This window comes from Mauremys reevesii, linkage group 1 (assembly GCF_016161935.1).
Source record: "Mauremys reevesii isolate NIE-2019 linkage group 1, ASM1616193v1, whole genome shotgun sequence".
Lineage (NCBI taxonomy): Eukaryota > Metazoa > Chordata > Testudines > Geoemydidae > Mauremys > Mauremys reevesii.
The window spans coordinates 157859435-157883925 of NC_052623.1; the positions used below are offsets into that span (position 1 = coordinate 157859435).

The window sequence follows — 24491 nt, forward strand, 5'->3', positions numbered from 1 at the left end:
CAGCAACAATTACACTGTGCACATTCCATGACATGTGATCCTTTTAATGCCTGCTAAACACCTTCCTTTTTTCATAAAAATGTGACAGAAGTTTGCCTCTTCTCATGGTTTCCACAACCCGGACACCAGCACTGGGATCCTTGGGAGGGATACAACACAAGCAATTGCACTTGAACAGCTAAAGCCAAATACAGCTTTGGATAAGGAGAAAGTCCTAGTCATATATACTGAATTTTTGGTTGACCATTATTCCAACTTCTTTTAAAGAGCTTATCAATGTGAAAAACATCGGACTGAGATAGCTCTAGCTTTCCCAGATAGCTCTTCCAATGCAACTTAATTCTGATCTGTTTTCCTTTGTAAACTTGACGTCCTCATGATAATTTTGTTTTCATATATAATTATTTTATTTACATCATGGGAACCGAGCATGTGGTTGAAGGGCACTGTGTGATTTATACTATAGGTGGATTTTAAAATGTAAATGACATTTAAGTGCCAAGTACAAGTGCAAGTAGGGCAGAATGGGTACTGTTGTTTGTAAAGCTAAAGTGACTAGCATGTAAAATACTAGAAGGAATAGGCTTTCTTTTTAATTGATTTACTATAGTTTTGCAATGCCCAGCAAATCTGCATCACATTTACCAAGTTCTAGAAAACAGTTTGTCAAGTGTTATGTTTTATCAAGATATGTTACTGTGTTAAATGTGCACTACACCAGTTCTGTAGTGGCTGGGCTTCATTTCCTGTTTATATCTAACCTTTCAAACCAAAAGCCAAAAAGCATACTTTTGTAACTTTTTATGATGTCTTACATATTCTGTAGTGATGTAAATCCAATAAAAGGCTGATGGACATTAAATTATAATGCCATTTATAATCAAAACTGTAAGTGAATGTGAAACCCAACTACTTATTAAACAAGAGTTTGGATCAGATATCTTACTTAATTGCTCCACTAACATCATAAAAGTGATAGAAAAAATACATTAAGGTAATGATCAGGGTCTAGCTTAAACCCAAAAAAAGCACGAAAATTCAAAGTTAAGGATGGAACTCTGAACTTAACACATTCCTTTTCACCTAGGTATAGCAGCACATATGATACTTTAGATCATACAGTTTTAGAAGATGTATGCAATACTTAAACACAACTGGTCACCATGAGATTGGAATTTCAGCCCTGACTGCACTTACCTCCTTCTGTGTGTTTAAATTAGAAATTTATCTTAATGTGTTTTTCTAATGTTTAAAAGTAGCGCTTTTCTAGTATTGCAACGAAAAATTAAAACAACAATAAGGAACACCGCCAGGTTAAGGACCTTAGGTTGAGATCAGATGAGCAATTTCAACGGAAATCTACACGAAGCAGACTCAAAATAAACACCAACAAAAAAGTCTTCCACTGAGATCAGATCAGTCCTTGCAGGTGTTTGTACAGCTGTTAGATTAGTATTAACACAAGGTGAAAAATGGGTTATAGTCTCCTATATGGGGAGCTATAGGTCTCAGATTTTGCCCCCCTTTTCAACAGAAGCTTCAAAATGTCCAAAAATTAAATTTCTAATCTAATTTGAAAAATATTAATAATGAGTTGCTTCTCTCCCTGTGATTTTCAGGATGCTGTACTGAGAAAAATGAGAACAATGTTAAGGTTGTAGTGTTAGTTTTGCAACTCCAAATAGTTTAATTTGCCTATTAACATCAATTTCTAAAATTAAAATAGGAATAATAAGCATTTTGAAGCTGAGTAAAAGAGGGATGATCATTAAAAAAACAATTTACTGTTACTCCCATCTGTTCTGAGGTCATTATTATTTTCCCCTACTTAGACCCATTCCAGTCCCACCTTGCTCCCTATGCCAAAGTACCCACTCTCCAGCCTGCAACTGGAAGCATCAGTATGGATAAAGGGTTTATGTATGCATTATGCATTGCATACTATCTAAAATAAGCAAAATCCAAGGGAATGGAAAGACACTGATATATTGTTCCAGCCTGCGGGATTTGTACCAGCATCCTCTCTATTGATATAGATATTGATATTGATATAACATATATGGAAGCAACTGTTTCTATAGACAATTCCATTATAACTAGTTATGGATCTAATATGTAGGCTGGAACAGTGAAGTGTGAAAGCTAGAGGCTATGGAACACAGGTGGAGCGCCTTTCTACACTCCATTTTTGCCTCTACTCCAGGGGAGAGGGGGCGGCGGCAGGACTCATGGAACATATATGGACAACACATCTTGAAGAACCAATTACTGTAAGAAATCCAAGGGAATGGAAAGACACTGATATATTGTTCCAGCCTGCGGGATTTGTACCAGCATCCTCTCTATTGATATAACATATATGGAAGCAACTGTTTCTATAGACAATTCCATTATAACTAGTTATGGATCTAATATGTAGGCTGGAACAGTGAAGTGTGAAAGCTAGAGGCTATGGAACACAGGTGGAGCGCCTTTCTACACTCCATTTTTGCCTCTACTCCAGGGGGGAGGGGGCGGCGGCAGGACTCATGGAACATATATGGACAACACATCTTGAAGAACCAATTACTGTAAGGTACAAGTAGCCATTTCTTCTTCTCTGAGAGCTTGTCCATAAACATTTCACTGTTGGTAACTCACAAACAATGACTTAGATTACAGGAGGTGAATGCTAGGAGTCTACCTAACCAATGCGTCTGACAAAGTGGGTATTCACCCATGAAAGCTTATGCTCCAATACGTCTGTTAGTCTATAAGGTGCCACAGGACTCTTTGTCAATGATTGTAGGACAGTCCTACCAAAATTAGCATCAGATCTTGATGCTTCCACTATGGAGTAATGGTGGGTGAATGTGTGTATTGAGCCCAAAGTAGCTACCCTAGTATCTCCAAGTATGGGAACATTTATCAAAGAAGCAACAGAGGTTGTTTGTGCTCTGGTAGACTGAGATGTTAGACCCATCTATGAGAGTATGTTAGCTAATTCATCACATCGCTTGCTACAAGCAGAGATCCAGTTAGAACATCTGTATTGAAAGGGCTTGTCCTTTAATCCTGTCTGCATAAAATATCAATAATCTTGGGGATACCCTGAATGGCTTAGTCCTATCTACATAGAAGGAGAGCACTCTAAGAAATTCTGTAAAGTGTGCCATTTCACCTCACCTTTATTTGAACGTGGATTTTGGGGGGGGGGGGATTAAGTGAAGGACAGAGACCACTTTCCATAAAAATGTAGGGTGCGGTCTTACTGGCACCCTGTCTTTATAGGGGGCCTTGCCATCAAGTGTTTGTATCTCCTCAACCCTTCGGGACAGTGTTACTGCCACAGAAAAGCTGTTTTAATAAAAAGTGGAAAAAGAGAGAACATATGGCCATTGGCTCAAAAGGTGGGCCCATTAGCCCCAATCAGTTCAATATTTAGATCCCGAGGAGGGAAGAGGTTCTCTGACTGGGGGATATACAAACCTAGCTACCGTAGGGTGTGAAAATGTAAAATATCACTGAAGAGGAGGGTGGAAAACTGAGATGGCTGCTAAGTGAACCCTCCGGAAACTCACTGACAGTCCAGAGTCCTTTAAAGAAAGATGGTAGTCCAGTATGTCTGAAATCTGGTCCAGGGATGGAGATAACTGATGCTGCACCCAGATTATGAATCTCTTCCATTTAGCAGCATAAGTATGCCTTGTAGAATCTTTTCTACTGCAGATTAGGATGCTTTGTACTTCAGGGTAATAGGATCTTTCCACTCATGTCAGCTAGCCAGCACCCATGCCATAAAGTGCAGGGAATGTGGATCCAGATGGAGAATCTCATAGTGCCTGAGATATTACATCAGGCTGGAGAGGCAATTGTATTGGAGGTTGGATGGAGAGATTCTTTAGGTGTAAAGTACCGGAATTGTCTCAGACATCTGGTGAAGTGGGTTCTAGCCCACAAAAGCTGATCCCAAAATAAATCTGTAAGTCTCTAATGGGCCACCAGGACTCCTCATTGTTTTTGCTGATACAGACTAACACGGCTACCACTCTGAAACTTATAGAAATGAGGTTACCAAAGACCTAGAAGCTATACCTATGGCATCACAGGCTGCTTGCAGTGATATGCATAACAAGGTCACTTTCAGCAATGAGCAACTTAAATTCTTCGCTACTGTCTTTAAAAAGCCTGCCTGCACATTTAGCCATGTAATCCCACTTCAGATAATTGTATTTTGCCAACCAGGCTTGGTAGGTAATGATTCTCATTTGCAGGCTTGATGTGGAGTAATTTTCCTCAGCCAAATAAATCTAATTTTTTGGGTTCCTTGTCTTTTCATGTTGCTTTGTGTTGCCTTCCATGTGATCTCTCTCATTCACCACAAGAACCACCCATGATTCCAGCCATTGTGTATAAAATTGCTCAATACCCTGGGAAGACACTAGGTGGCAATGATGATCTGAGCTCTTTGATGCTGATACCAAAGAGGCAGATGTCTGCCAGAGCAATTTAGCTGATTCTAGAAGTCCATCTTTGATTGGCACTGCAAGAGATCCAAGTATGGACCAGTGTAGGATGTCCAGAAGCTTCTGCAATTTTTCCTATACTGCTTCAGCTGGAATCTCCAGTGTGTCAGCTATTCTCCATAACAAGTCCTGGAACATCTCATAGCCCTCTGGGGTTGAGGTAAATGACTCAGGGACTACTGTTTCATACCGGGATGATGAGAACATGTGAAACTGGGTTAGGACGGCCTCTGCTTGGGCTTCCTCACCGGAACCATGAATGTCTGTTCAGCTGGGAGTGGAGCAGACTGGGTTGGTGGAGGTGAAGAAGGGGATCTAATCCTGGATTGGGAGGCAGGCACTGGCCTTCTAGCCTGATGCTTTCCTCCCGGAGTCCAATACAGACAAAGGTACTGTTAAGCACAAGACACAGGTAGCCAAGGGAGAGAATACCAGAGAATTCGATCCCTCTTTCAGCTTCTACGTTGAGGGTAATAGAACTCAACTCTTGACTCCCTCTCCGTGGTATGCTGCCTGAATATCTAGACTCTGGGGAACAAACTGGGCCAACCTCCCTACTGCCTGCAGAGCCTGAGGAGGAGAATATATAGTCCTCCTGGAGAGGAGGAGCTGTAGCAGCTGGTGTGCTAGGAGCACCTTTAGTCTGTGCTCTGGTTGGTACCACTAATGTACCTGGTACCAGTATCAGAGCAGCAGTCAGTGCTGGAGGAGGTAGTTCCATCACTGCTAATAGTGGAGAGTCCAGCACTGAAGAGACCAGTAGGTCTTTCAATGCTATATAGGATCTCAATACCAATTATGTTGGTATCAAAGACAGGTGAGTAGATGGTCATAGGGCCAGGGTTATTAGTATGAGAGACATCAGGGCCTCAATGCTGAGAGGTCTGTACTGAGAGATTTAAGCATTACCAAGGGAGGCATAGTGAACAGTGCCGGACTGGGTGCCTTTTCTTCTGAAGCTCGAGAGGATTTATGGTTCCTTGAGGAAGAGGACAGAGATCTCTTTCCTTTGTGGGTCCAGTGCTCTTTCCTTCCTCTGTACCCTGAGATTTTACCAAACTAGAAAGATGGATCTTTAGGAGCAGCTCTTATTATTAATCATGTTTACTTTGAACAGTGTCTACCACAATCAGGTGTTGGTCTATGACGGAGGTTTCTAGGTGCTACAGTAATAAATAAATAAATAAATAAATAAATAAAATATTGAAGTGTCTAATGGCCAACAAAGAATGGACCCCTCTTTCCGAGACACTGTACAAACCAGAGCAATAAGTGGTCCTAGCCCCAAAGAGCTTACAGTCTAAATAGACAAGACAAACAGAGGATGTGAGAAGGAGTCGCGAACAATGGCAGACTGAAAAGTGTGATGGCAGCTAACATTAAGCTAATTCCACAAGTTTTTAATTTTTTGTGTGGGGATGTTAGGGTGTAGATTTACTTAGGAACGGATTGGTTAATTGGAAAGAAAAGGGAATGGAGAGGGGACACTGAAGGGCAGGGCATGAGGGAGACAGGATAAGAGGGACAGGTGTGGAGTGAAGCTGAGGTGAAAAAAATGGGAGGGAGAGGGGTGTGGGAGAGGGGTGTGTTGGAACAAACAGCCAATCAAACACAGGGCAGAGAAAGTCCAGTTAAAACTGTAGAAAATTCTCTGAATGTCCAGAGGTCCCTGCTTTGGCCATTTCTGCCCCAGCCAGCTGGAGACTCTGGCCAGCTAGGCCACATGGCAAGGGAAGAGGGAAGGCACCACCTGGGTCCTAGTATGTCCAGAGTAGGGGAAAGTCTCCCTTGCACATTCAGGGTTCAAGGAGATGCTGGGGTGAGAGATCGCCCATGAGGCCCCATTTTCTCCCACCCCCAGTGCAGCATTCCCTAGTTTGGCTGCTTCTGCTCCCACTTTGACTCCAGGAGTTAAGGTGGCAGCCAGAGCACTTTTAGATGATGAGTGTTAAGAAACTGCTGCTCCAGGTGTCTCGGGGTTTGGAAAGGGATGCACTGACCTCTCCAGGGAGAATATTTTCAGAGGAGACTCCCTAGCTCTTTGGGTTCTCATTGAAAATGCTTTATATGAAGTACATGATTCTGTTATGTGCACCTTACCCAAACACAGCAAGCATCTAGTGTGCACATCATTGGAAGGCACTACAGCCTCACGGGAAGAGGAATTTTTGAAGCCTGGAGATTTCTGCTCAGCCATTATGACTGATCTCAGTTCCAGAGCTAACTCATGGGAAAACAAAAAAGTGAATTTCCTTCTAAAAGGAAGAAAGGAATTACTATAAAAAATCTGTAACAATAACACTATTAACTAACTAACTACTAAGTACCTAACTATCCAGAACTATTTACCTGGCAAAGAATAGGCCACATAATGAGCTAAGAAGCTTGGACACTGCAAGTTCCAACCCATACCCAGAGAAAGGGAGAAGGAAATGAAAGGTAGGGTCACCCTGCCCTTTTGGCCCTCAGAGGCACAGGAATATTCAGGGCGCAGGCATGGTCCCCAAAGAACATTGCTGGACCAAAGTATCTGGACTTAATTGTATTGGATGCATGCTCACCAACAGTGAAATACATATAGACAAGAACTTGAAGCACAGACCATTCATCACTAGAAAGGCTGGATGAGCTGTCTCCTGGAATTCAAATCAATGTCACTCTAGCAGGTCACTAAGACAGCTACTGGCACAAGACCAAATTTACCCTTCAAATGCCAATAAACTGTGTATTGTTTAAGATATTGTTATGTATATTAAAATAGATTACAATGATTTTGCTTTTATACTGTGCCTCTATATAATGGAAAACATATACAGTAGCTAGCATAATAATATTGATCCTGCAAAACATAGAATTTACTGTATGATTTCCAATGTGTTAAGTTTTCTATGGGTTTATCCCTATTTACCATCAATGACAACAATACAGTTTCTATACGTTATTTATAACAAAAGCAAGCCCCCCTGGGTAAGATTTGCAAATAGAAAATGTGCCACCATCTTTAGGAGCCAATAACTTTAAATGTTGTGAAGTGCTGTTTTACAACAAATGGTTTCATTCTGAGTATCACAGATTATAAATTATCACAGCAAACTACTATTAAGGTAAAACAGCAGACCTCAGTCAAGCCTGAAAGAAACAGATGTAGATCTGACTGAATTCAAAAGGATTTGCGCAGGCTTCCATAAGGACTGAGTTCGGCCATAGGGTTTAATGATCACTACATTTTAATCAAAGCAGCAGAACTCTTGGAATTGCTTCCAGAGGATTATTATCTCTTACCTGTATTTCTCTGTGGGGTCTCAAACACTGAAATTGTGTCATCACTCAGAAAATAAGAAATAATGAACTGCCGATCCTTGTCAATGGGATTATCAGTAATAAATTTTGCAAGAAAGCGCAGCAGGTTACTTTCGAGGCCTTTTCTACAAGGGCAGAAGAAGTGGCAAGAAATTCAGTACATAGTATGATGAAACTTTTAATCACTTGGAAATGCATTTTGTGAAATAAACTGTGTTATTCTTGGTCTGGACAGGAAATGGAATGAAATTCCCTATTTTTTCAAAAATAATTTTCAGCTGGGGTTAACAAAGCCAAGCAGGATCAGCCAGATAGAAAGGAATTATTTTTCAGGGCACAACTGGTTCTCTGATTACAGATTCTGATTGCATTTGTATTCAATCTCAATTGCAAATCAGGCTCAAAGTTTATTTCCAGAAATTTCATTGGGGGGAAAAAACATTTTTTAGATGTATTAATTTCAAACCTAAATACAAATCAAAATACATGTCAGGACCCTCTCCAGGAAATCTGGCCAATCAGATTCTTTTTCCACGTGGCTATTTTTTAAAATGTGAAAACTGCATGAATTCAACAATAATAAATCAATTGATTTAGATGTTACTATTTAAAAATGTACCGTGGTTATATAAATTATTAAAATTTTAATAAAGTCTTCTAAAAGCATTCTCTTTTTCTGAAGGCGCTACATGTGGGTTAATGGACCTCAGCTCTGCAATGCAGCTTTGCTTTTTACTCAGGATTCATAAATCATGGCACAGTCTATATATGGAAATAAAAGGTGCTAATGTTTTCATATTTCTCTAGTACAACTGTGCGTGAAAACCAGCCAACAAAGAAAGGAACTGTCAGGAAATCTCAAGAGAAACAAACGGGGGTTATATCGTATTTGTGGATCTTCTGAAATTCTTTTTAGTTGTCTACACTTGGAGCCGGGGGTGTGATTGCCAGCTCAAGTAGATATACTCAGACTAACTCTCATCCAGCTAGCGTGCTATAAACAGTAGTGGAGCAATGGTAACATTGGGAGCAGCAGTACAGGCTAGCCACCCCAAGTATGTACCCACAGGGTCTGGTTGGGTCATAGTTGGGACAGCTAGTCCCAACCACCTCTCACCACTGCATGTGCTAGCACAGCTACATTACTTTGTTTTAGTATGATAGCTCAATGAGAGCTAGTGCAAGTATGTCTACTCGAGATGGGAATCACATTCTAGCTCCAAGTGTAGACATACCCTCAGAGTCTGATCCAACACCAAATGAAGTCAACGGAATCTTTGTATTTATTTTAATGGGAATCAGATTAGACCCTAACTTCATGGAAGATGGTATCTGCCTAGTTCACAGAAATGTCGACTGCAATGTTGCTAACCAAGTCCTAATACACCTGGACACTTAAGTCATGTAACCTTGACATTTCACTTAACACCCCTCTCCCCTGCAACCAGGAATTTTAAAAACTGACTGGGATTATCTTTCACTAAAATACCTGTCTTTCTCCATGAATTTCTTGAAATCTTTCTGGGGAGGTTGAGGAAGAAGGCTCAAGCAGGAGCACAGAGAATCCTCTTCAGAACCAAATCCAGTATACGGTGGAAACTTCTTTTCTATTTTTGGAGGAGGTGGAGCCTTGAATGGAATTGGGGTAAAATCCTCTATAAGAAAATAAGACAGCAAGATTTTTTTCAGATCATGCTATTTTATTTAAGAGAATGCATTTTCAGTATAGATGTCTATTAATGTATTCGTGTAACAGAGCAGAACCTCTCCCTTTATATCAGGGGTCTCAAACATGTGGCCTGCCATGGGCGCCGACTCCACTGGCAGCCAAGCTCCCCTCCCCATCCCCCACCTCCCAAGCACGCATGTCCCCGCTCCTCTGCCTACCTCCCAGCACTTCCCACCGCCAAACAGCTGTTTGGCAGCACTTAGGACTTTCCAGGAGGGAGAAGGGAGGAGCGGGGACGCAGCAGGGGAGGAGGCAGAGAAGAGGTGGAGCTGGGGTGAGGATTTGGGGAAGGGGTTGGAATAGGGGCAGGGAAGGGGTGGGAAGAGGGGAGGCAAGGGCGGGACCTCATGGACTAGACAAGCAGTCTGGGGTATGAAGTTCAGCATGTATGATTCTTTGCTGTGAGTAGTTGGGAGAAATGTTTGTTAAAAGTGGCAACGTATTTTGTATGAATAGTTACTTTAAAAAGTTCCTGCCATTACAGCTATGTTGATAGTCTGTTAGTGTAGATCATCATCAGTATTACTGACCACATAAGGAATAGTTACCGGTGTTTATATTTTATTAAAACCCCTCTTCGCATTACAGTTTTTAAAAAGTTAATACATTGAATTTTAATAGCATACTATATGTGATAGACCCAGGCCAGTTGGGAACAGCAGAGTAGTAGAAGGGAGATATACTGGCCACTGGATAAGCAGTTTTCTGTTCCCTGAGTGACCAGAACAGGGGCTGCTCCAGGCTAATGAGAACACCTGACTCCAATTAACCTGCTAAGAGTCAGGTGAGGCTGTTAAGCACCTGACTCTAATTAAGGCCCCTCTCATGCTATAAAAGGGCTCACTCCAGTCAGGCCAAAGGGGAGGGAGAGAGAGTGTGTGTGTGGAGAGGGAGCAAGAGGAGGTGTGCAAGAAGCTGAGAGTGAGTAGGCTGGCTGCTGGATGAGTGTACAGTGTGTATCAGGAGGAAGGTCCGGTGGTGAGGACAAAGAAGGTGTTGGGAGGAGGCCATGGGGAAGTAGCCCAGGGAGTTGTAGCTGTCGCGGAATTGTACCAGGAGGCACTCTAGGCAGCTGCAGTCCACAGGGCCCTGGGCTGGAACCCGGAGTAGAGGGTGGGCCCAGGTTCCCCCCAAACCTCCCAACTCCTGATCACACACAAGAGGAATTGTCCTGGACTCTGGCCTCTACCAGAGGGGAAGGTCTCTGGGCTGTTTCCCGACCCACAGGGTGAATCTGTGAGGCAAGCAAATCCTCCAATAAGCACAGGACCCACCAAGGTAGAGGAGGAACTTTGTCACATATATTACTCTTCATTCTTTTCAGTTTTGACTATACTTTTGAATCGTTGTATGAAAAGGTTTCAGTAATGCAGCCCTCGGGCAAATGTACTAGTACTCATGTGGCACTAGTGGTAATTTCAGTTTGAGATCCCTGCTTTAAATCATGCTTACTTCACTATTTATAGGGTGAAATGCAGGCCTTATTGAAATCAATGGCAAAACTGCTATCGTAATTTTGATGGGGACAGGATTTTGCCCATGCCCTATAATGTTTAGAAGAAATCAGTCAATACTAAGGGAAATATTATTCCTAAACAGAACAACCAAATTTTAAAAAACACTTTTCAACTCTTATCCCTTGGGATCATTCCACAATTTAAATTCCTTGCTTGTGATATTTTTCTCTGCTTTTTGTCAATTTCTTTGTTTGTATTGGAAGAACTCAAATGTTTATGTCAGTCTTGGCAAGTTGCCAATAAATTCAGTCCTATCCAAATACATCCACATTTTCTGAAGCTTTACTTTTATAGTCTTTCCCCTACCCTGCTCTTAAATATTGCCTTAGCTCCAGACTCACTCATCAGCACTATTCCACAACTATGATCCTTCCTCCATATGAACATGACCAATAACCAATCTGTCCTCTCTTCCTCTCTTCACATATGCTTGTCAACTCAACAAGCTGTTATAAGGTCCACCCTGATCCCTATATCTAGCGAAAATCCTGCTGCCCCAGTGTCAGCTGCTGTTCTCGCGTGCCATAGTTGCTCCCCTGAACCTGTTTTTCCTGGTATTACAACTTACAACAGCTATTGAGGCTTACAGACAACATAAGAACCTAGATAAATACAGTCTTGATGATTATATTCCCTGTAAATAAAGTTTATTAACGTGGAAGCAACACTGATAGATGTTGGAAAATAAAAGTACAACGCACTAGGCAAATCACCAGCCAGAAGGATGTCACAGCATCCACAGTCCACGAAAGAACTGAGGGCCTCAGAAAGGCAGTGTACAACAATGGCCACAAACAAGAATGAGGTTTTTTTCTTCCCAAGCCTTGTCTCTTCTACCTCAAGTGGGAGAGATTTAATTCACCAATTCCCTTTTCATCATCAAAACAAAAGTATCCAGTGAAAATGGTGAAATCTACACATAGTTCTACAGGAAGAAAAACTGATTGAATGAATAATACATTTTTTATCTGAAACATCCCCAACATTATTGTACTATAGGTTTGGTTTCGGGACATGTAGAGGAAAAGGGTGAAATGTGGGCCAATTCAAACTTTTCCTGAAGTGCTTTTTCAATCTACATGCCTATTTAAAATAGGAGTTCTCAAACTATGTCGGCACCCCAAAGTGGGTCACGACTCCATTTTAATGGGGTTGCCAGGGCTGGCATTAGATTTTCTGGGTTCAAAGCCAAAGCCAGAGGGCTTCAGCCCTGAGTGGTGGGGTTCATGATTGGGTTTCAGCCCTGGGCGATGGAGATCAGGTTTCAGGCCCCCTGCCTGGGGCAGTGGGACTCAGGCTTTGGGGGGGCTCAGGTGGGCTCAGGCTTCAGTCCCCCTTCCTGGGCTCATGTAGTAATTTTTGTTGTCAGAATGGGGTCGCAGCACAACGGAGTTTGAGAACTGGTGATTTAGAACATGCTAATAAACGAAGATCACAGCAACCTACTCTTTTAATTCAGATTTATCTAAACACAAGTTTGTTGTTGAAAAGTACAGCAAGAATTCAGATGTCAGAATTTCTCCTAAGTAAAGTCCTAAATACAAGAAGCACCTTCTCCATCCTTCCTTGAGCAGTTACTTCTATTGCAACATATCCTGTCGAGAATAAGTTCTTCATGGAAAAGCTAATGCCTCCTCTTGAACCAGTCAAGAGGAGTTTCTATAAAAACAAAGCAGCCAATGTATTTCCCTCAGAAATTACACATGCCCTTTCCATGATATACCGCAATTAGTCTGGGAGGGCTCAAATCCTAAATCAATACATAAAAAGAAGTCTCCTGCTCGGACATTTTCAAATTTTACACCGAAAACCACCACTGTAACAGAGTAGCATCATATAAGTAAACACATGACAAAATAACATAAGAACATAAGAAAGGCCATACCGGGTCAGACCAAAGATCCATCTAGCCCAGTATCTGTCTACCGACAGTGGCCAATACCAGGTGCCCCAGAGGGAGTGAACCTAACAGGCAACGATCAAGTGATCTCTCTCCTGCCATCCATCTCCATCCTCTGACCAACAGAGGCTAGGGACACCATTCTTACCCATCCTGGCTAATAGCCATTTATGGACTTAGCCACCATGAATTTATCCAGTCCCCTTTTAAACATTGTTATAGTCCTAGCCTTCACAACCTCCTCAGGTAAGGAGTTCCACAAGTTGACTGTGCGCTGCGTGAAGAAGAACTTCCTTTTATTTGTTTTAAACCTGCTGCCTATTAATTTCATTTGGTGACCCGTAGTTCTTGTATTATGGGAATAAGTAAATAACTTTTCCTTATCCACTTTCTCAACATCACGCATGATTTTATATACCTCTATCATATCCCCCCTTAGTCTTCTCTTTTCCAAGCTGAAGAGTCCTAGCCTCTTTAATCTTTCCTCGTATGGGACCCTCTCTAAACCCCTAATCATTTTAGTTGCCCTTTTCTGAACCTTTTCTAGTGCTAGAATATCTTTCTTGAGGTGAGGAGACCACATCTGTACACAGTATTCGAGATGTGGGCGTACCATGGATTTATATAAGGGCAATAATATATTCTCAGTCTTATTTTCTATCCCCTTTTTAATGATTCCTAACATCCTGTTTGCTTTTTTGACCGCCTCTGCACACTGCGTGGACATCTTCAGAGAACTATCCACGATGACTCCAAGATCTTTTTCCTGACTCGTTGTAGCTAAATTAGCCCCCATCATGTTGTATGTATAGTTGGGGTTATTTTTTCCAACGTGCATTACTTTACATTTATCCACATTAAATTTCATTTGCCATTTTGTTGCCCAATCACTTAGTTTTGTGAGATCTTTTTGAAGTTCTTCACAATCTGCTTTGGTCTTAACTATCTTGAGTAGTTTAGTATCATCTGCAAACTTAGCCACATCACTGTTTACCCCTTTCTCCAGATCATTTATGAATAAATTGAATAGGATTGGTCCGAGGACTGACCCTTGGGGAACACCACTAGTTACCCCTCTCCATTCTGAGAATTACCATTAATTCCTACACTTTGTTCCCTGTCCTTTAACCAGTTCTCAATCCATGAAAGGACCTTCCCTTTTATCCCATGACAGCTTAGTTTACGTAAGAGCCTTTGGTGAGGGACCTTGTCAAAGGCTTTCTGGAAATCTAAGTACACTATGTCCACTGGATCCCCCTTGTCCACATGTTTGTTGACCCCTTCAAAGAACTCTAATAGATTAGTAAGACACGATTTCCCTTTACAGAAACCATGTTGACTATTGCTCAAGAGTTTATGTTTTCTTATGTGTCTGACAATTTTATTCTTTACTATTGTTTCAACTGATTTGCCCTGTACCGACGTTAGACTTAGCGGTCTGTAATTGCCGGGATCACCTCTAGAGCCCTTTTTAAATATTGGCGTTACATTAGCTAACTTCCAGTCATTGGGTACCGAAGCCGATTTAAAGGACAGGTTACAAACCTTAGTTAATAGTTCTGCAACTTCACATTTGAGTTCTTTCAGAACTCTTGGGTGAATGCCATCTGGTCCGGGAGACTTGTTAATGTTGAGTTTATCAATTAATTCCAAAATCTCCTCTAGTGACACTTCAATCTGTGACAGTTCCTCAGATTTGTCACCTACAAAAGCCAGCTCAGGTTTGGGAATCTCCCTAACATCCTCAGCCGTGAAGACTGAAGCAAAGAATCCATTTAGTTTCTCCGCAATGACTTTATCGTCTTTAAGCGCTCCTTTTGTATTTTGATCATCAAGGGGCCCCACTGGTTGTTTAGCAGGCTTCCTGCTTCTGATGTACTTAAAAAACATTTTGTTATTACCTTTGGAGTTTTTGGCTAGCCGTTCTTCAAACTCCTCTTTGGCTTTTCTTATTACACTCTTGCACTTAAGTTGGCTGTGTTTGTGCTCCTTTCTATTTGCCTCATTAGGATTTGACTTCCACTTTTTAAAGGAAGTCTTTTTATCTCTCACTGCTTCTTTTACATGGTTGTTAAGCCACGGTGGCTCTTTTTTAGTTCTTTTACTGTTTTTCTTAATTTGGGGTATACATTGAAGTTGGGCCTCTATTATGGTGTCTTTAAAAAGGGCCCATGCAACTTGCAGGGATTTCACTTTAGTCACTGTACCTTTTAACTTTTGTCTAACTAACCCCCTCATTTTTGTATAGTTCCCCCTTTTGAAATTAAATGCCACAGTGTTGGGCAGTTGAGGTGTTCTTCCCACCACAGGGATGTTGAATGCTATTGTATTATGGTCACTATTTCCAAGCGGTCCTGCTATCATTACCTCTTGGACCAGCTCCTGCGCGCCACTCAGGATTAAATCTAGAGTTGCCTCTCCCCTTGTGGGTTCCCGTACCAGCTGCTCCATGAAGCAGTCATTTAAAGTATCGAGAAATTTTATCTCTGCATTTCGTCCTGAAGTGAAATGTTCCCAGTCAATATGGGGATAGTTGAAATCCCCCACTATTATCGGGTTCTTAATTCTGATAGCCTCTCTAATTTCCCTTAGCATTTCATCATCACTATTACTGTCCTGGTCAGGTGGTCGATAATAGATCCCTAATGTTATATTTTTACTAGAGCATGAAATTTCTATCCATAGAGACTCTATGGAACATGTGGATTCGCTTAAAGATTATAAACATTATTTCTGGCAATATTGACTCTCTAGACAATTTCAGTGTAGTGTGTAGTGTGTGAGGAGTTACAAGTGCGACTCTAGCTGAAAAACAAACACTGTGTATATAAGTCTCTGCACTTTGAGAAGGGGGGGAAACCCCCTACATGAGTTTGTATGTTGAATTACAAGGTGATCGCATGTATTCTCTATTTGAAAAAGAACAATCAGATTTATAATATTGATTATTCTCACCTACGGTAGCTTTAATTTGTGGGACTTACATAACAAATGGAACACTGATTAAGATCTTTCTTGCACTCCAACAGTGCCACCTAGTGTATGTCTAGTAGACAAGACAAAGATAATTGCTCAATTTAGTTTTACTCTCTTGGTACTCAGCACTTGCACATTTGTTTTAATGTGTCAGTCATACCTATAATCAGCCATGCTTAATGTAGCACTAAGAAGTCATGATCTCAACAAAATACCACAACTTTCAATTGCTGTAGTATGGAGGTGTCCATTTTTTGTCTTCCCAGGTCCCATTACATAAAGCCAGTCTAGATTGGGCTCTGTGTAATTATGTAATATTCATGTGTGGTCTTTAACTTTGACCTTCAGAACCAATTCCTAACAATTTAATGATGTGTTATCCCTGAACTCATATTTTAGCGCTATTAAAGTCCTGAAAGTCTGTAACAAAACAGTTAAGCAGAAATATTTTTTGAACATTTGTAAATATGTCTCTTGCTGTAACAATCTGCAGAGTAACACAATGTTCTTATATGTTCTTCCCAAAAAACATCTTGCAAATCATTAGGCAACAATGCAGAAAATAAAGTAAGTAAAGTCCATTTATTCAAGTCTGAATACTAGTGATAACATAGCAGTATTTTCGGAAGCCTTCTCAATCTATAGCTAACTTTGCACACACAGCAGTTGATCTCCCAATGATCTGCTGCACAACATCTGTCCATCTCCTTGCTGGTTGCCCCCTACTATGATGACCTTCTAACATTCCTTCCAACATTTTAATGTGAATTTACTGTAGTATTGAAAGCCTTTGGTAATTAAATCCTATTCATGGACAGGACAGGTACACCATAGGCACTGGCAGTTTTCTCCACAATGCTGCATCAATGCACCTCAATCCTGAAACTGAAGGATCATCTCTATGGGTATGTCTTCACTCCACAGTTAACCTGGATAACTGGCATCTGGGTCTGAGCACCTGGGTTAGGTGCCCAAGTGTGAGTGCCCCCACTGCAAAGTCCTATCCTATTTAATGTGTCCTCACTGTTTCTGCCTTTGGACATGCATGTCTGGGGGGGATGGGAGGGAGGTATATCCCATATTCCTTTGCTGTAGAATTCATTCCCAGCCAGTTGAGGGAAGAACTTGTCTGTCTGGAGGGACTGTGGGAAGGGCATCGGAGGACTACCAGAACATTAGTGATTTTGTCTACATCTTCACTGCAAGGTGGGTGGGTTCTAGCCTAAGTGAAAGTGGGCTCTAACACAGTCCTCCAGCTGAGCAATGTAACCTAGCCTGGGCTTAAAGCACTCTCAGACCTGAGTCAGAGGATTTTCTATCTAGATATTAGGGAACTCGTGCTAAAACCCAGGTAAGAGCCTGAGTTATCTGTGTAGTGAAGATGTACTCTATGCATGAGAGAGCAGTTCAGTCTCCAGAGCAATTCAAAGAATCTTACTGTGGGGCTGGTTTTTATGATCAGAACACCTGCCCACTGATACTATCAAATTCATTTCACATAACACACCAGTCACTACATTCTAACCACTTGCAATCATGAAACAAGATCTGAACAAGATCTGAACCAGCAACATAAAGGCAAAAAACTATATAGCCCATTATTAATCCCCAGAGCCATCCAGTCCCCCTTAAGAATAAAAAAACTTGAATATTAGTCTTCTCAGTAGCAAAAATGGTGATAAGGACCAGTTCGGTGGCATAGCAAAAACATTACGCTAGCAAGAAATCAGCTTTCAAATTTGAGATTTCATCTTTTGCTTCCAATTTCAATGGAGTTTTAAAAGTACTTGAAACTCCCTTGGACTGAAAACAGATGACTAACCCTGGACATAATGCTCGGTTCATGCATTTGCCAACAACCAACAGGTATAGAAGAGGCCTCCCCTAGTTTCCAGCTTTATTTTAGTGAAATGGGATCCTGCTTCACAGTTCACCTACCAAGTAAAACAAGGAGGCAATGCCTCCTTTTCTCCTGCCTTTCAAAAGAAATATTACAAGAGCACCTATTTGTCACATGGTTGGCAGTGCAGCCAAAAATGTGACACTATGTATTTTGGCTCACAAGAAATCCCTCTTCCCCCTCCACATAATATTTAATTAATAAATAATAGAAAAGTATTTAAGAAAGGATGCCTCTTACTCTACTTCTGTGCTGTGATGAGACAGTAAGTAAAAAGCATAAATATAGTTCTCCTCAGAGACATATTCATGAGTCAATTTCCCATTTCATTTGGGCATGCATTGTTTATAATGTATATGTGGCTATTGCTGCATTCAGATCACCCTTCTCTTTCAATGCAGCTGCATTAGCAAAATTTAGGCAGAATATATCCCACATTAAGGTGTCTTTCCCTTGCATTCAGATCAGTGCTGCATTCATCCATAATAACGTCAGGCTTTCTGCTGAAGGGCATGAGCTATCGTTTACAAAGCCGCTGTCCTTTGAAAAATTTCCCTTTGTGTTCACAAATATTATGCCAAGAAAAACAGGCAGAATCATTGGAAACATATTGCTTATCATAACCACTGCACATCAAGAGAAATCTCCTGGTCCTCCTAAAAGGCAATTCTATCAGCATACAACTCCTGCTGAAGCCATATAGTCAAATAAATGCTTGTACAAAGAACAGTAGGGGGTAAGACGAGTAACTCAAAATCACAACAGCAACAGTGAGCTCGGTCCTGCAAGGTGCTGAGCACTCTGGTCCCAATTTAACAAAGCACTTAAGCAAGTGTTTAACCTTTGCCAAGGGCACAGTCCTACTGAAGACAAGTTAAAACTAAGCACCTGCTTGAGTGCTTTGCTGGATCAGGGACAGAGTGCTGAGCACACTGCATGATCAAGCCCACGGAGAGTACACGGTATGTCTGCCCACTCCAAATAAAGTGTGCACAAGCTCCATGGAGGACAAACGTAACCTCTTCCTGGGGTTTGAATTTATAGGCAACTCACAAGCAACAAAACATAAACCCCAACCTTGAGCTTTCTCCCCCAACCCTACCTGTTCCAAGAGTTACCCACAGGGCCTCCTTGTCTCTGCCTTTAGTCCCCTCTGACTAAAAGGTCACACCTTTTTCCATCCTGACAGGGTATCCAGGGGGTTAACATGTGCCACAGTAAATCAGCAGAACTTAGCAGCTTTATGCAAGGTTCTAACCCCTGCTAACAAGGTGGGTCACATCGAGATGCCTGCATTTCTACATAGAATCATAAATCCTACCACCCTATTACACACTATTTATTTTTCCGATATGTGTGTGCCATTCTGCCCTCTCATAAACTTGCCCAACTAGCTGAAGTTAATATCCATAAACAAGTACCAGCAGTTAACCAGCCACTATTACACTAGAGAAACAACCTTTGCAGATGTAATATTTAGCTGTATTACTTGGTGGGCAGATAATGGTTGTGTGTGTTCCACTTAACACACCACCCCAATTACGGAAGTCCCATTCACCATTCCAGTAATCACAGTATGGACATTCTTAATTTTAACAACACGTTCTGATAGGGTCTTGTTTAATGCCTGGCATATTTGCACCAGTATTGTTCCAACTGTTTTCTTCTAATGCCAACAAGTGAGACAAGAAGCAGTATTCAATATGTGTAATTAGCTTCAATAAAGGCTTCTACTGTAATATTGGGCCAAGCTCCAGAGAAATAAAAAGGTGGCCTTCCTCCTTCTGATGTTTTTCAGCCATTCATTGCTGTCGTTCTACAGCACTACAGTACCTCATTCCACCAAGGAGTTCATTGGACTTCGGTCCAAACTCTGTGTTCCATCTGGTCGTGAGTCAGGGTCACAAACAGATCGACCCAGATATCTTGTTTCTCATGTCAGAAAAGGGTTGTAGCAGTACTTTTCTCACCACTTTTGAGCAGTCCATATACTCAGTATCTATTCACTGGATAACTAAATCGATGGTAGGATAAACTGCTCTTCCAAGGAGAGATCCATACTAAAAACAGCTCTGATTCTGACTGGGGAATTCTGGGATCGCTAAACTAAATCTCATACTCCCAGAATGTTTTCCCATCTTGGAGACAAATGCTGATTGTTTTCCAAAATTCAGTGCTCCAGTTTGCAATTCTTGAGGCACTATGGGATAGCTGCTGTGATGTTCCAAACAGCACAGGTTCTGTATAGTAAAGAGCATTAAGTGTAGATTTGCCAGCATTTGTTATGAGGATGCACTGAATCATCTCAAGTGACAAACACCTAAACTCAGCAACAGTTTTCAGAAAATAGATCTGACATCTTTACAAAATGCAGTGTGATGGGAAGAATATGAATCATAGACTTTAAGGTCAGAAGAGACCATTATGATTATCTAATCCGACCTCCTGCACAATGCAGGCCACAGAATCTCACCCACTCACTCCTGTAACAAACCCCTGACCTATATCTGAGCCACTGAAGTCCTCAAATCATGGTTTAAAGACTTCAAGGTGCAGAGAATCCTCCAGCAAGTGACCCGTGCCCCATGCTACAGAGGAAGGTGAAAAATCCCCAGGGCCTCTGCCAATCTGCCCTGGGGAAAAATTCCTTCCCAACCCCAAATATGGTGATCAGCTAAACCCTGAGCATGTGGGCAAGACTCACCAGCCAGACACCCAGGAAAGGATTCTTTGTAGTAACTCAGATCCCATCCCATCTAACATCCCACCACAAGCCATTGGGCATATTTACCGCTAATAGTCAAAGATCAATTAATTGCCCAAATTAGGCTATCCCATCATACCATCTTTTCCATAAACTCATCAAGCTTAGTCTTGAAGCCAGTGTACCCAAATGTTCAGATGTACATTCTTGTACATACTTTGACTGAAGGTAGGGATATGTAGGATCATTTTATTGTCCTGGTTTTGAAATAAAAACAGTCAAGGGCACAACATGCAAATCTGTGTTGGTCTTAAATAGATCATGATAGATGACCCATGTTCAAGAAAGATGAATTCAAACTGGCACAGGTGTAGAAAAGGGTTACTAGGATGATGAGGGGAATGGAGACCCTACCTTACAAGAGGAGGCTAAAAGAGCTTGGCTTGTTTAGCAACACAAAGGCTGGGAGGGGATACGACTGCTCTCTCTAAATACAGGGAGCGTGAAGAGATATTTAAGCTATGGGACAATGTCAGCACAAGAATAAATGGGTATAAATTGACCATGGTGGGGAAATTTGAAGAAGGTTTCTAACCATCAGAGGGTGAAGATCTGGAACAGCCTCCCAACAGGAGCAATGGGGGCAAACAACCTAATTAGCTTTTAGATAATGTATGAAGTAGGATTGTATGACAGGGTTGCCTGCACTGAGAGAGGACTGGGCTAGGCACCTCTAGACATCTCTTACCGTTCATGCCTTATGTTCCTAAAATCTCACACTTCAGGGGCTTCTGGTGGGTCTCACTCATATGCTCAGGGTCTAACTGACCACCATATCCAAGAATGGGAAGCAATATTCCCACAAGTCAAATGGGCACAGATATTGGGCATTTTTTGCCTTCTGCAGCATGGATCACAGGTCACTTGCTAGGAACATCTTACTAAATCAATTCCCTGCCACTGCATCGGTGCACCTCAGTCCTGTTCACTGACTTTGGCACACAATAGTTCAGTTTCCTGAAGAATGTAACACTTTGGTCTAATTCTGCTTCTTGGGCTTGGTCTGGATGTGGCTGGGTGGTGTTTAGTGGTCTGTGATGTGCAGGTCGTCAGACGGGTGGTCCTTTCTGGCCTTGACTCTATAACAACTCCACTGGGACCCCTGCAAAACTACTATTTTGCTGTTAGCTACGTAAAGCAGATTATATTGCTCCAAGTTTCTAATTCAAAAAAATAAAAGGGTTTCTATTAATAGAGACTAACCTTTTAAAAATTCGAAGTTTAAAAGCAAGCACAGAAAAGGATAAATATAAACTACTTACTGATTCCATACTTTGTCATATAATATTCTTTAGTAAATTCATCACAGTCACAGAGTTTTACCCTCCTTCCCCAAACATTGATCACTGCTCCTATTGTCAGGTCAGAGTCTTTGTAAAATTCCTGATGCACAGTTCCTGTCTAATAAAAGAAAAAAAGATTTAAGAAGCACCTCTATGGAACTTTCTTTTTAAAAAAAAACTGTTGAAATTTTACATAAATATTTGATCTTTAACCAAAAAACCTCCATATTTCACATTTTAGATGTTTTTACTCCCACTCCAAGCTAAAGCTTTTTCTAAACATTTTCACAAACACTGCATATTAAATGTCAACACTGCTCATTTAAGCAGTTCTACAGTGACACTACCATTCTTACAAATAACCTTCTTTGTTTTAGATAAGCAGGATGTTAGAAATGATAAAACAACTGTAATTACTTTAGATTGCCTGAGGTATTCAAAAATATCTGACCTTACGATTGTCCAGAATGTAACGGCCTTTGTTTCCTACTAAGCCTCCAAACACATTGAGAACTGTGCGATCTGTGATTGCACCAGGCTGATACAGCCCTGCTGGAGCATACTGCATGGAAAGAGAACAGATGCTTAAGAACTGCATCTAATAAAGCAAAAAACAGAGACTTCAGTTACCAAACAAAACCAGTGGTTGTATGAGACAATTTTTATGACTGGTTTTGTGTGAACATTTTTAGTGACTATATTGAGGTGTGCTTATGTTACTGACCTCCAAAGCCACTCTGCTGTTCAAACTAAACATTCAGAGTCCTATTGTGCACCCAAGGGCACAGTCTCTTTCTCTGAAGCAACTGGAAAGCAAAGGTTAGCACAACTAAAGTATTGCATATCTTATTATTACTGGTAGTTATTATATTATTGTAGCATGTAAAAGCTGCAAACAGGATTGGGGCCCCATTGTGTTGGGTGCTGCACAAATATAGAGAAGAGCTAATCAGCCTATTCTATTGTGATGAATGTTCCTATAGTAGGTTTTTAATTTATACTAGTAATTTATTCTAGTTATAACCAAAAAGAATCAACTAGATGTGCATATAACTAAAACAGATCTCATTATCTTTAATGTAACCCCAGTCCTTCCTGTATACCATCCCCATTTTGGGTAATCCTTTGCTTCCCTTTCTCTAACTTCCATGGGCTTCAGAGAGAAGTAGACCCTTGAATCCCAATCCTTCAATGAGCAGTGCATGGGTACAGGGTCTGCTAAGTCAGAGCTTGTTGCAAGATCAGGGTCCCAGACTGTTGGCTCTTCAAGGCAGGGATCTGTTTGTTTTTTAAACTTGGCCTGTAAACACCTGTGGCTTATAGAATTAAATATTATAACAAATATTAAAAGCAAAGGAGGGGGGAAATAATTCATCACTGCATTACTCCAGACCTATAATGGTGCAAGTCCATCACCAGTATAAAAATGGAACGACACAAAAACATTGTATTCAAACTCTAAAATGGTAAGTAAGTTATGGAGGACTATACTAATTAGTAGACCCTCTCTAAGGGCCTGATCTAATATCTATTGAAGTCAGTAGAATGACTCCCATTGACTTCAACTGGCTTTAGATTAGGTACTACCCTAAGAAATCAAGTGAAAGCAATGATACTGTAGCTGCTAGCAATAATTTACATTGCTGAACCTTGAAACTGGACTTTTTTGAAGGAGTTAGGAAAAAATCATGGCCTAATTCTGAATGCATATCAGTTTTATGATGGTGTAACTCCACTGATTTCAATGGATTTCCACTGATTTCCACTGGAGTGCTGGAGTAATAAACTATTAAACTTCTCCATTGGTATAAAAGTATAAGTAAAAGGAATACAAACCTATTAGTTTGCCCATCTGAATTTTCTCTCTTCTTGATTAAGTACAGCATGCCCAAGCCTATTATTTTTTATAATTTTTGTACCTATTGTGTGATCAAATACGTAGGCAAGAAAAAAATCCTATAATTGTGGTTATTCTCAGTCATTTTGATAATATACTGTAATTATCATTATACTCCTAATACAGGAACTTCAAAATAATGCATTTAAGCTGTTAGTTGGCAAAAGAACTTAAAATATGCTGTATTTTTTATTCTTCACCTTTGGTAGCTTCTTCCTACTGAGGAAAAGTGGAAGAGCATCCCGGCCTGAGTTTACTGGTATCACTTCTTTTATTTCAATAGTATCGTCAGCCAAAAAATAGTGCAGAATAAGTTCTCGTGGGTCCCCAAACATGGATTCTGTATCATCCCATATACAGTAAAAACGTAAAACGTGTCCATCGTACTCCAGAAACTGTCTCAGAGTGTCACAGCGCTCATAAGGGCGCAAGGGCTTCATACTATCTGCAATCTGAAGATCAAGGAGAAATGAAAGACAGCTTTTTAAAAATTACATGTTCTCAAGTGCAGGAAAAAAAACACAGGGTAAAGACATGTTCTCAGACTAGTTTAAGGGTTTCAAATTATGTAATTTAGCTACAGTAAATCAAACACAACATAGTATTTGAAAAAAGAGGATACTCGGTATATTTTTGAAAAGATCAATTATTTTTAGACTTTTAAATCCTTGTTTCTCCTGCTATAAACAGTCCTTCTGATCAGAAAATTGTCAAGTTTTT

General features: G+C 40.9%; 1 protein-coding gene across 3 annotated transcripts in view; it reads right to left on the reverse strand.

The window, feature by feature from the left end:
• EFHC2 (EF-hand domain containing 2) overlaps nt 1-24491 on the reverse strand; it is an 88923-nt gene that overhangs the window by 21839 nt on the left and 42593 nt on the right. For 2 of the 3 annotated variants that reach the window (XM_039532095.1, XM_039533317.1), the window contains exons 5-9: nt 23972-24223; nt 22326-22472; nt 21854-21992; nt 9295-9460; nt 7788-7930 (exon numbers count right to left, since the gene is read on the reverse strand). In XM_039532095.1, coding sequence (XP_039388029.1) covers nt 7788-7930; nt 9295-9460; nt 21854-21992; nt 22326-22472; nt 23972-24223 — 847 coding nt within the window. The remainder of the gene's footprint in view (nt 1-7787; nt 7931-9294; nt 9461-21853; nt 21993-22325; nt 22473-23971; nt 24224-24491) is intronic. The other variant, XM_039532774.1, reaches the window with a different exon arrangement.